Genomic DNA, 13,292 nt, shown 5'->3' on the forward strand with positions numbered 1-13,292 from the left:
CGCGTGGACTTTAGTTTATAGTTGTTCCCGTACATCGATTGAGTCGTTTACGCGCAAATCAGAAAAGTAAAGTGGGAACCGCACATTTTTCCGGGACAAAAAACATTCCTTGTCCCAGATTCAAATTAGTAAGTATATTCTCCAATCTCCATCCCAAATTTCATCAAAATAGATTAAATAGTTATCATAAAAGTTTATTGTGCGGGAACCGTATATTTTCCGGGATAAAAAGTATCCCTTGTCCTTTCCCGAGACTGAAATTATTGCCATACCAAATTTCATCAAAATAGATTGAATAGTTTAGGCGATAATCATAAAAGTTTGTTGTGCGGGAACCGTACATTTTCCGGGACAAAATAATTAGTATGCCTTGTCCTTCCCCGACACTCAAAGTATCTCCATATCAAATTCCATCGAAATAGATTGAATAGTTTACGCGCAAATCATAAAAGTATATTGCGCAGTAACCGTACATTTTTCTGGGAAAAAGTGTATCCTATGTTCCTTTTCGGGATTCAAAGTGTCTTTATACCAAATTTCAGCAAAAATGGGTCCAGCCGTTTACGCGTGATGTCTTGACCACGCGAAATATAACGTTCCGCGCAGCTTAGCCTGCGTAAATTAGATATTTCTCAGATAAATTAGTCCACAAAAATAGCCTATGATCCTTCACGTGGTCTACTTCTTATCTGTGCCAAATAACAGGAAAATTTCTTCAGTAGTTCGTGAGATAAGCCCTTTCAAATAATTTATCTCGTTTTTTACACATTTTCCTCTATTTCTTCGCTCCTGTTAGTCTTAGCGTGATAAAATATAGCCTATAGCCTTCCTCGATAAATAAGCTATCTAACACTGAAAGAATTTTTCAAATCGGACCAGTAGTTCCTGAGATTAGCGCGTTCAAATAAACCCTTTCAAACAATTTCCCCCCGTTTTTTCCACACTTTCCTCTATTTCTTAGCTCCTATTAGTATTAGCGTGATAAAATATAGCCTATAGCCTTCCTCGATAAATGGGCTATCTAACACTGAAAGAATTTTTCAAATCGGACCAGTAGTTACTGAGATTAGCGCGTTCAAACAAACAAACAAACTAACAAACTCTGCAGAATTATAATATTAGTATAGATGAATTATGAACCATCATCTGTAAAAACATCCCTAGTATAGTGAGCGTATTTAAAACATAAAGTTAATATACCTAGCGGAAAGGTATATTAACTTTATGATTTAAAAAGGACAATGTCCTTATTTTAGCAAACTTTCTTCCGTAAACAAAGAGCACAAAGACTTTGTTTATGTTACCACATTATTCTGGCATCCAGTCAACTGACGTACAAACTTTGTGCATTATTATGATTGCCTTCTTCAAAATATTAATTTCCTCTTCTTCCTTGAATTTATGATATATTACTGCAATATTTTCACGCTAGAGCTGCCTCTACTGTCTACGCTGGTGCTGCCACCAGCGTAGACAGTAAACAAAAAGTATTTGGACATTTGAGGATTCATGAAAAAATGACGAAAGGCGTGATTTTTACCCGACTGCCAAGAGGGTTATGTTTTTTTTTATGAAATAAAGGGGCAAACGAGCAAACGGGTCAACTTCCGTCGCCCATGGACACTCGCAGCATCAGAAGAGATGCAGGTGTGTTGCCGGCCTTTTAAGAGGGAATATGGGTAATAGGGGAGGGTAGGGAAGAGAATAAGAGAGGGTAGGGGAGGGTAGGGAAGGGAATAGGGGAGGGTAGGGAAGGGAATAGGGGAGGGTAGGGGTTTTTTTCTGGTGTCTACTTAATATTTTTTTTCGTAAGTTATGAAATTAAATGAATGAAGTCTCCTGGGCTCAGCTTGAAGCATTATTTACATAAAATATTAAACGTATCTTACGGTCAATTTTAATAATTTTTATGAGACTTAAAACATTTTTTGAGAGCTTATGGGGTTCTAAAATACCCCATATGAAGTTTCATAGGACCCCAACAATAGAACAATGCGGTTCGAACCTGCACTCTCTAGGTACTTTGGTAGAGCACGTATTGTACTTTTAGTGGTAAGGTTATTTTGAACTATCTTTGTTCACGCGTAAAATGGTGATAGATTAGGTAGGTATAGTACGCTGTCCATAAAATATGTGCCTGCGTAGAACATAAAAGTAACTTGCTAAAAATATAATGTGGCCCATAAAAATGTAAAATATGAATTATTGTAGCATAAATAGTTTATTTTGACTTTGTATATTGTATAGATGTGCTTAATAGCTTCAATAAACGTATTCTGATTTAGCCCTTAATAATATAAAACCTTATTTACCCTATAAAGTTATGCCGTCAAATTTAAAATAGGCTAGGCGTGACTTACCCTTATTAGAGAAACAGCCTACAATACACGTCTTGAGAGTCTTTAAACAATGGCACGTGTCACATAACACTTCCTAATTAAATTCACCAATTAATAAACATTAAAAAAGGATACATTTCTTGGAAGAAGTCGAGGCTGGGAGGCTGTAGGATATCCAACGCTGACAGTACCTGAAAAGAAAAAAATAATTTGTAAAATTGATTCCCAAAGTGAGTTCTGCGACCCCCTTATGCGAGGGCATGGCCAGGAAATGGAGAAGGTGTGGTCATCCTCAGGATCCACGAAAAATTATATGGTTACGAGAAGGTAGAACTAGATTTTGGCTTGACTTTACAAATATAATAATTTTTTTGTCAAATATGAAACTGCGTGGGCTCTTTACCTTAAAGCGGCCATTCTCAAACTGTCCTTCGCGGAGTCTGGGTCTCCGCAAAGGGCATGTAGAGGCCCCATTAGCGATACATAAGTTGTTTTAAGAAAATATGTCATCAGACACTAGCATCAAGAAAATTCATTAAAAGACAATCGCATGTTTTTTGGTAGTCCCTGAAAAAGGTCACTTTTAACTTAACCCTATTAAGGGTTTCGCCACTAAAAAAGTTTGCGAACCGCTGCTCTAAAGTAGGCTACTACTTTAGAGCAGTCAAGAAATTCGAAAACTGTAAGGTAAAGTCAACTTAAACTAACTTCAAGCACTAACCAATCAGAATAAAAACCATTGTTTTAATCAATTTTCATTCCAGTTGCAGGCAATATGGAGCTTCACATAATCCTCCGTCAAAGGGGTGATATTTTCATAAATTTTCAATAAGGTCTGCGCTAGAGCTTAGATATGGGAGTCGTAAGCTTAACGGAACATTCGGAATGAAATTTCCGATTCGAATTCGAATGATATTTTCGAATCTAATAGATAGTCTTCATAATGGTTCCTATGGTTAAGAGGAAAGATGAAGAGGTTGTATTGTATAGTTTTTATCTGGCTTTGTTTTTGGCCAACTCTCTCACTATACCCTCAAACCACCTTGTAGACGACTATTTTTTCTTGCAAATGAACGAATATATTTTTAGCTATATATTCTGCTACTAGATGACCTGCTCAACATCGTATCACTTTTCTCCCAACTAAATCCTTCGATCGTGGATTCTTGGAAATCTATTGTTGTTCTATTGTGTCTTGCTCACCGGTGAGCTTATGGGACTTGATGGGTTGAACCGTATATACCCACGAACCCCACCGACTTCTACGAAATTTCAAAACTAAAATTAGCTAAATTGGTTCTGCCATCCTCGACTTTTGGCGAGATAAAATATTTATATAGACAGATATAAGGTAAAGACGAATCTCTGACGGCATATGGCTTGGAACATAGCTATTGACTATGTCCAAACTAGACTAATCGCATAATGCTGAGATTGATATTATGGCAATCTCTGATCAAGCCTCGCGTTTGGACCTTAGCAATTCAAAGTTAGTCAATAATTTTTATTACTGTTAATTGTGTTATGCCAACCGGCACCTTAACGGTTGTTTTAGATCAATATTAATGTTCTTATAACGGGGACAATTATTTAATAGTACATGGTTAGAGGATAGTCAACATTATTAATAACTGTAAACAGCACATCCTAGTTGGCAAGGCGAATATTCAGGTGTCATGTTTATTATTAAATTAATAGAGGAAGCTAGTACCGTTTCTTCGTCGCTAGCATCTGTTGTAGAAAAGCAATGATGACACAGAAGTGCAACCGCCAAGACAAGCAAAGTGACGTGAAAAAAATTCAGCTGTTATTTGTTTACAATTTGTAACCCACGACTAAATAAGTCGCGCCTACTAAGTAATAAATAATCCCGAAAAACCATGCATTTTACCGTAGTCAAGTAGCCTGTTCTTTATCTTTTATCTTGGTCTACTCTATATTCGTGCTTAGTTCAATCAAAATCTGTCAGTCAGTGTCCAAGAGAAATAGGGATACATAGAGGCAGAACTAGGGATTTTTATAAAATCTAACAGCCAATATTGGGCACTACTTGTTTGACGTATACAAGAATACTGCCTTGTTGGAATCCAGACTAGGTCGAAGCTTGTCTAATATTGGATTATGATTGAACTACATCCTCAAATAATGATAAAAATTGTGAAGTGCGGGTCCAGAATTTCCATATTTTAAGCGGCCAGAACTTTTCACCAAACATAATACGTATAGCGCAATTGCATTTCATCCTCTCGAGCGGCGACCACAAACAATGGACGTTAATCGATAACACGCGAAATGAATTACGCAGACCTCTATCATCAGTGATCACTGCTGACCACTAGTCTGTCAGTCATCCCACAAAAGCAAAAAGGAGGGTCATGACTTTTTTTTTTATGAAATAAGGGGGCAAACGAGCAAACGGGTCACCTAATGGAAAGCAACTTCCGTCGCCCATGGACACTCGCAGCATCAGCAGAGCTGCAGGTGCGTTGCCGGCCTTTTAAGGGGGAATAGGGTAATAGGGGAGGGTAGGGATGGGAAGGGAAGGGAATAGGGTAGGGGATTGGGCCTCCGGTAAACTCACTCACTCGGCGAAACACAGCGCAAGCGCTGTTTCACGCCGGTTTTCTGTGAGAACGTGGTATTTCTCCGGTCGAGCCGGCCCATTCGTGCCGAAGCATGGCTCTCCCACGTATAAAATCTTCTATAGTACAAACGATTTTGACCTGTATGTACTATAGAAGAAATTGACACATAGGGAATCGACTGCCTATGAATCAATTTTAGTCTGCGGGGCTAAGATGGTCGCATTTAGCAATTCCTCTCAATCAATTCAGCAAATGAATTGTCAAAACTGTCAAACCGACAAATGTCAAATTAGTACGAATTACTACAGATCGACAAGGCTTTTTATGAACCTGAGCGGGGGCGCTGCACGTAAAGGAGAACTGTCATAAATGACGTTTTTATATGATGGCAGCGTTAGCTCCTTTTTTCGCCACGTTCATATAAAGCCTTGTCGATCTGTAGACATGAATTGCAAGCAGAGTGACCATTTTGCAATTTTAAGAAAATGAATAATATTACGATTCATATTATGATGCTACAAAGCGACCATTTTAGCCACGCTGTTTATGTGAAACCCAGCCTAGTGCCTACAGATCACGATTACGCCTAACATTGAATTGACATAACCTAACCAAATGACGTAGGTCCGTCATCTTCCTATCTTCCTATGGATCAATTTCTTCGATGGTATAACATGTGTGATGTGGCATAATGTAGCGTAGTATAGAGTAATGCCCGTTGCAGACGATGCGCAGTAGCTTGCGCAAGTACTAATACTAAGCATATATTTTCATCGTGTGAACGCATTTTGCTTAGTGAAAGTGCGAGTGCAAGTTGCTTAGTAGCACTCGCTTTGGTCCTCGCGCAAGTGTGACTCATTTGCCCCCGCTCCGTCTACTGCACCCCCGCGCTACTTCACTGGTCATCGTTTGAACATGCGTTGACCAGTACTAGCGCCAGTACTAGCGCCAGTTCAGTCTGTTTGTTGTTTTGGTAAAGATGTAGAAACCTACCACTAGATTGTTGGGGAGTTGGTTGTTTTATTGAGTCTTAATGTTTTAAGTTTGTGAATTAAAAATGAATAAATGGAATTCAGACAAAACTATACAGTTTCCCTTTTTCTAAATTCTGTATTTCCTGCATCAGTTCCTCTGCTATCACTCCATTTAGCTCTTGAATTAGGCACTTAAAAAGTTTATTCAAAACCATACGCTTGTCCATGGTTGCCTACTATGCACTGGCACTATACAAAGCTACTTCGCGTGATCTTTTTACGTTTGAACGCTGGCGCAAGTACCTGCGCAAGTACTCGCGCAAGCTACTGTGCATCGTCTGCAACGGGCATATGGAGCAGCATCTCTAAGATAAAAGAGTCCGGCTAAAAATCATCAAATAATGGCAGTGCTATTTTAGCATTTATGTTATTGTTGGCACCATAAATTCACTGTATTATCAAATCAACTCACACTATCTTGTGCTGCTGAGACCTAAGCTCATAAATCGTAGCTCTCTTGTATATAAGAGACTTGAAGAATTCGATACGAAAGTAAGAAAGACACATACTTCAGCGACTTTTTGGTCGGTTCTCAACTACGGTTCTCAAACTATATAATATTATTTCTACACTAGAGAAGTTTCAGTATGAACTGATCCTAAGGATCTCACTGGGGCGGATAGATATCAAGCTTTGGCAAAAACATGACGCGTCGCTTCGTCTTAGCCCAGTATGAGCTAAACCTAATGTTAAATTAAAACCTAGACCTAAAACGTGTAATATAATACCAGCTAACCCAGTTGTAGTGTGACGCAATATAATTATTATCGTTTAATTATTCAGTGCCAAATAACAATTGAGCACAATTTCACTTCTAAACTAGAATTGTTTTAATGAAAATTTCGCAATGCCCCCTCGGCTACCGTTTCTTTAGGTGTTTTCGCGTTACATAAAAATTTATCAAAATTGTTACGAGTCGTCGTAACCGTTTGCAGTTAAACTTACAGTTAAATTGTGAGGATAAAACCTTAGCCCTTTTAATGATAAAAATATTTCTGTGTTGCTTTTAGCTAAACAACGGAACCGTCTTTGTCTGATCAATTAAAAATCAACTAGATTGAGAACAGAAAAAACGTGGAGTTGGCTGAATTTAAATAATTTCGGGGAGGATACCTTAGGCATGGCCTATATTCTATATATATATTTCTTGTGTGCGTGTGTATGTGACTGAACTCCTCCTAAACGACTGGACCAATTTTGATGAAATTTTTTGTGTGTGTTCGTGGAGATTCGAGAATGGTTTAGATTTACAGTTTGGTCTACTGGAAAATGTTTTTTCAATTAATTTCTTATTTATAAGGAGAAATATTATAAAGGCGAAAGTTTGTTTGGATGTATGGATGTGTGGATGTATGGATGTTTGTTACTCTTTCACGCAAAAACTACTGAACGGATTTTAATGAAACTTTACAATAATATAGCTTATACATCAGAATAACACATAGGCTACAATTTTAACCGACTTTCAAAATGGGGGAGGTGTTAAGTTCGTTTTTTTATGGTCAACGATTACTCCGCCATTTGTTAACCGATTTTCAAAATTTTTCTTTTGGTATATATAGGGTATCATCTCAATTTAGTATTATATTCACAAAAGTGGTCATCTGATGAAGGATCCATAAGTAATGAGGGAACTCCTCAATATTTATAGGGAAACATGTGGTAACTTCGGTTTCGTGAGAAGTATTCTAAGCATATGCTACCAACAAGTAAGATTTTGCACCGAGGTATATCTGGTATACCGTGGTTCGGAGGGTGCTAAGAGAACTCCTGATTCTTTATAGATACAAGTTTGGGAGTTTCGGCGTTGTTTTAAGAACAGAAAGCATATGCTACTATGCAAATTACATTCACCATCATCATCACTACCATATTATACATATATTAACATACTCTTCAGGTTTATAATAATATTGGGACGATTATAAACCTGAAGAGTATGTTTGCTTGAACGCGCTAATCTCAGGAATGTAGTCCGATTTAAAAACTTATTTAAGTGTTAGATAGCTCATTTATCGAGTAAGGCTATAGGCTATATCTCTATTTTAGCGTAATAATTCACGCTAAGACTAATTCGACCGAAGAAACTCAGGAAAATGTGGGGAAAACGGGGGAAATATTACAAAGGGTTTATCTCACGAACTACTAGAGCAATTTTTATGGCAATATTTGGCACAGATATAGAGTAGACCACGTGAAGGGAGTAGGGGCATAAGCTATTTTTTATGGGAAAATGTACGGTTTCCGTAAAAATCCTAATTTACGCGGGCGAAGCCGCGCGGGACATCTAGTATTCTATAAGATCCTCTTACAAAATGTTTCAAATTTCTAATTTTTTCTCACTATTTACGTATTTTGCACAATTTAACTGGCACCAATCTTGGGATCCACTTCCATAGAGAGTTAACTTCCTTAGAACGAGATGCCAAATTAGCAGAAGCGTTCTTTAGCCACATTTGCGTAGTACACGCAAAAATTAACCCGACACATGCCGGCCTAGCATGCGTACAACGAGATATTGTCGATATCGACATAATATATCTCTTTTTCTGTAACATGCGTACGTCAAGAGATAAATTTCACGTTCGTAGACTAGCTTTATACTCGATAAGATATGTCGATGATGCCATGCCGTGTTTCGTTACCTTCCAAACCATAGACGACATACTACTCTTCTCATGATGTCAAAATCTCAACAAATCTCGTTAAAAATGTGTTGTCATGTTAGTTAGGGTTCGTAGAAAAACACAATTATCTCTAAGTTAGGGTCACTGCTTGCCATAGAGTTTCCTCAAAACAAGATACCTACCTAGCTCCTACATAGGGAATATTTTCATTTGAATAAATTCGAATATTTATTCGAATAATAAAAAATAGTTATAGTATGTAGGTAGGGATTGACCCTACCTACATAATACTTATAAGTTATAGTATGTACTATAACTTATAAGTATTAAGTACATTAAAAAGAAACATGTCATACTCACGTTCTCGTGTTTGAAGAAGCACAGCATCTTGAGCTCGCGGAAGACGCGCTTGGAGGAGACCAGCGACTGGAACACGTTGGGCAGCTTCTTGAGAGCCACGCGCCGCCCGTCGCGCGGGTCCGTCACTGCCCTGCAACGGAAAATATGGTTTATTAGTACGTGTGGAAGGGCTTTGCGAGGAGAGAGGATTAAGAGATTATAGCCGCGAAATACTTTGAGAAAACCTTATTTTAGAACGCGGCAGCGGTATCGCCAAGTGCGTACATTGCGTAGCGTATACATATTTGGCTCTTTGTGCTCTATCAAGTTATATTGTAGAGCAATCGATTGCGATGATGATGAATTTGTTGGTTGTATGCTGTTTACAAAACTAGATCAAGCCACCGAATAGATAGACACACACGTCTTAGATATAAGGCCTGTATCAGTCATAGTGATGAATTATTATTATGTGTAATAAATCACTTTATTATGTGTAATAGACACATTATAATATACAATTTTTACTACAATTTTTGTCTAAGTTATTTTTTGTCCCTGCAAGTTGCACCTCCAGATAACGAAACTGTCATAAAATATACCTTTAAACTTCAAAGACAACACATTTTTCCAAGCGACATTTTAGGTGTTCGTTGGAAAGCAATAATTTAATTATTTTTTAACAAAACCCAGCATCTGTTACAAACATAAAAGTGAAATGAAACAGTATCTGTAGCGTTTAGTATTTCACAGAACTCTATCGTTAAATAATAAACCATTTCCATTTTTATAACTGTCGTAAGGACAGACCTATTCGACTTTTAAAATGTATCCAATGTAAATGCCCTGTAAATAAACGCGCGAGAAAACAAGTTTTTATACTACGAATAATAAAAACTATTATTCGTAGTTTTTATATCATAAAATTACGCGAATCTCTTCGCGAGCAAGAAAATTGCGGGCAAAATCCTACTCTAATCTGCCTACTTATGCATTATTTCTGACGTACTTGCGTATGCAACGAAGAAGCGGGCAACGTGAAGTGTTATAGCTTATCCTTACTTCGGAAATCATAACCTATTTTGTTTCAATTGCGCCTACGTTTAATGTGTTTCGTCTCGTTTACGCCGGCTGTAATGACCAATAAAATTGGAGCTAATCTCCAACAATTACGTGAGTTTATGACATTTGAGCTTGTTCGCTAATAACGCCTGTAACTGCTTGCATCATAATTGTAGTTAATTTTGTACAAAATTTAAGCATTGCATTGTAGAGAATAGAGACTAGAGTCATACGTTAGAAGTGATTAAAGTAGCTGATGTCTAGAAACAAGGGAAATTCTTGTTCTATTGAATAAAATACCATCCGAGGAATTAATTCAAATGCATTTTTAGATGTCTAGATCCTGTTAGTGATCCGTCGGCTGGGCTAAGCTTATATTACTGAGCGATAATGTTATTAGAAACAAATTTTATTTAAATTTACAGTTTATTCAGCTACGCTATAAAACACTCATTAGACGATCCAAGCTCTAAGGCTTTTATTTTATGTTACAAGTAATGCACACATTTAAATAAATTATTAGATTTACTACGCGCCATAAAGCGAACCCTCTACCATAAACGTATGCTAAACTGCTGTACCTACAATGACAGGAAACAACATGAGGTCGACATCAATACTAGTCCAACAACTTCCATTTTGAATTTATTTTTAAATAAAAATACCGACCGATTTTAATTAAATCGGATATAGATATAATATAGTGAATATCTAGAGAGATAAATAGAAAAATTTTCTTTCATACTTTGACTTGAAGTAGTCTTCAGAACTTCAAAATAATTTATTCAAAATAGGTTTACAAAAACACTTTTTGACGTCAAAGATACTACCAACTACAAAGTACCAACAACCTTATAGGTTATCGTCGCCACGGAGGCTTTCTTTGCATACCTCCAGAAAAAGTATTTTTCAGAGGGGTAAAGAAGTTGAAGAATCACTGGGTTAGGTTGAAAGGAGACTTTGAGAAATAAATCCTCACTTTTCCATAATTTTCGTTTTTAGTTTTTCTTTTGTAGGCTAAGTAGTAAGTACTTATCGGACTGCCCTCAAAAAATATACTCATTAGAGTTACCAGCTAACAGCAGTTTCCTCCAGATGTAATATAGGATACTATCTCAACATCTTGTCTAAAACTTGAGCTAACTGGTCTAAATTTTGCCACTTTGCGTAACGGCCGTGATGAAATAGGTCGTTCTTTGTGCGGCCAGGAGATAACATCCGTCAAAGTCAACCCCAGACTCCGAGTAGGGTTGTCACGTCGCCAAACTTCATAGCCGGATTACTATATGAAAAGGCCGGACCCTGCTATTGAGGACTTTGTAATTTGCATCTCAACTCTTAGTATATTAATATCGCGCATATATTTGATTGGTTAGCCAAGTTACTTCTCGAACAGGTGGCAGCCTACCACAGGTGGTAGTAACCACTACAGGTTCAACAAGGTCAATATTTAAAACATTTTGAAATTGACCTACATATTTAAATGTATTCGAAAATAGAACAAGTTTTATGTCATTTTATTAAGAAGTAAAATCTTCTAAGGTTAGTAAAATGTTCATGTTGTAAACTTATAGACACGTCATAACTCATAATGCCTGCGTATGAATGTATGTCCAGCTTTACCGGACGTCTAGCAACTGGCAAGTGGCAGCCCTACCTCTAAGCCGGAGGGACCGGAACAAAAATTTCACGTCAATTCATCATAAATCCTTTTGTGCTTTTTTGTCTTTGCAAGACAAAGAACTTTAACCTGCACAAGACTCGTTAAAGCTTCAACATTCAACTTTGTAAGGGTCAGGCCGAAACGGGACGACGCAGCGTCGCAACGATACTATAATTTGTGTTGATTTTAAGCATCGCCACCTAGCGTGTGGTTTCGACTCATTTCGATCATAATGAACATAAAGGAACTGCGGGGCTAAAATGATCACATTTAGCAGCGGGGCTAAAATGGTCGCTTTGAAGAATCACGATATGAATCATAATATGATTCATTTTTTAAATCGCAAAATGCAACTCTGCTTGCAATTCATTTCTGTATTTTTGTACTGATTTGACATTTGTCACTTTGACAGTTTTGACAATACATTTGCTGAATTGGTTGAGAGGAATTGCTAAATGTGACCATTTTAGCCCCGCTGTTCCTCTCAATCAATTCAGCAAATGAATTGTCAAAACTGTCAAACTGACAAATGTCAAAATAGTACGAACATAGTCTAGTAAGACATGAATTGCAAGCAGACTTGCATTTTGCGATATTACGATATTACGATTCATAATAATATTATGATTCTCCAAAGCGACCATTTGAGCCCCACAGGAGTGTCCACTTAACAAAACTAAACAAAATTTTACTGCAATTAATGGTATGGTAAAATATGATCTCACACCACAGAAAGTCCTAGCTAGTATCGGCGTTCACCTTATTTTGCAAACGAGCAAACGGGTGACCTGATGGAAAGCAACTTCTGTCGCCCATTCACACTCGCAGCATCAGAAGAGCTGCAGGTGCGTTGCCGGCCTTTTAAGAGGGAATACGGTAATAGGGGAGGGTAGGGATGGGAAGGGAAGGGAATAGGGGAGGGTAGCGAAGGGAATAGGGCAGGGGATTGGGTCTCCGGTAAACTCACTCGGCGAAACACAGCGCAAGCGCTGTTTCACGCCGGTTGTCTGTGAGAACGTGGTATTTCTCCGGTCGAGCCGGCCCATTCGTGCCGAAGCATGGCTCTTCCACGTCTATAGAATAGAAAAATCTGCCAATAAAACTATGAATCTTACAAAAATCTAATGGATAAATAATATACTTACAATGGGGCCTGACAAACTAAGAAACAATTATTTTGAAAAACTGTTAACTTTTGGTAATAAGGACCAAGCAAATAAAGATATTATAATCGTCTAGAAAAGTAACAGGAAAAAAAGATTAGAACCACCTTCTCGGGTATTCAATTAATGTAATTATTTTTAATTACACCTTGTGGAATCCCTATAACAGATAATCGTCTAGGGATGCTCTAAAACTGTCTGAAACCCGCGTGTACGGTTGCCATAAACGTGTTTGATGTATCATACTAATTAGTAATTACTAATTATTTTTAAACGTGGGGGAGCCATCCTTCGGCACGAATGGGCCGGCTCGACCGGAGAAATACCACGTTGTCACAGAAAACAGGCGTGAAAAAGCGCTTGCGCTGTGTTTCGCCGAGTGAGTTTAACGGAGGCCCAATCCCCTACCCTATCCACTTCCCTAGCCTCCCCTATTCCCTTCCGTTCCCTAACCTCGACTATTACCCTATTCCCTCTTAA

General features: G+C 37.8%; 1 protein-coding gene across 7 annotated transcripts in view; it reads right to left on the reverse strand.

Annotated features, from left to right (window-relative positions):
- The window catches only part of LOC121732122 (serine/threonine-protein kinase NLK), a 146,722-nt gene that overhangs the window by 58,933 nt on the left and 74,497 nt on the right, over positions 1-13,292 (reverse strand). For all 7 annotated transcript variants that reach the window (XM_042121919.1, XM_042121922.1, XM_042121918.1 and 4 more), the window contains exons 2-3: positions 8,946-9,075; positions 2,475-2,530 (exon numbers count right to left, since the gene is read on the reverse strand). In XM_042121919.1, coding sequence (XP_041977853.1) covers positions 2,475-2,530; positions 8,946-9,075 — 186 coding nt within the window. The remainder of the gene's footprint in view (positions 1-2,474; positions 2,531-8,945; positions 9,076-13,292) is intronic.

The sequence above is a fragment of the Aricia agestis genome, chromosome 11 (genome assembly GCF_905147365.1).
Source record: "Aricia agestis chromosome 11, ilAriAges1.1, whole genome shotgun sequence".
NCBI lineage: Eukaryota > Metazoa > Arthropoda > Insecta > Lepidoptera > Lycaenidae > Aricia > Aricia agestis.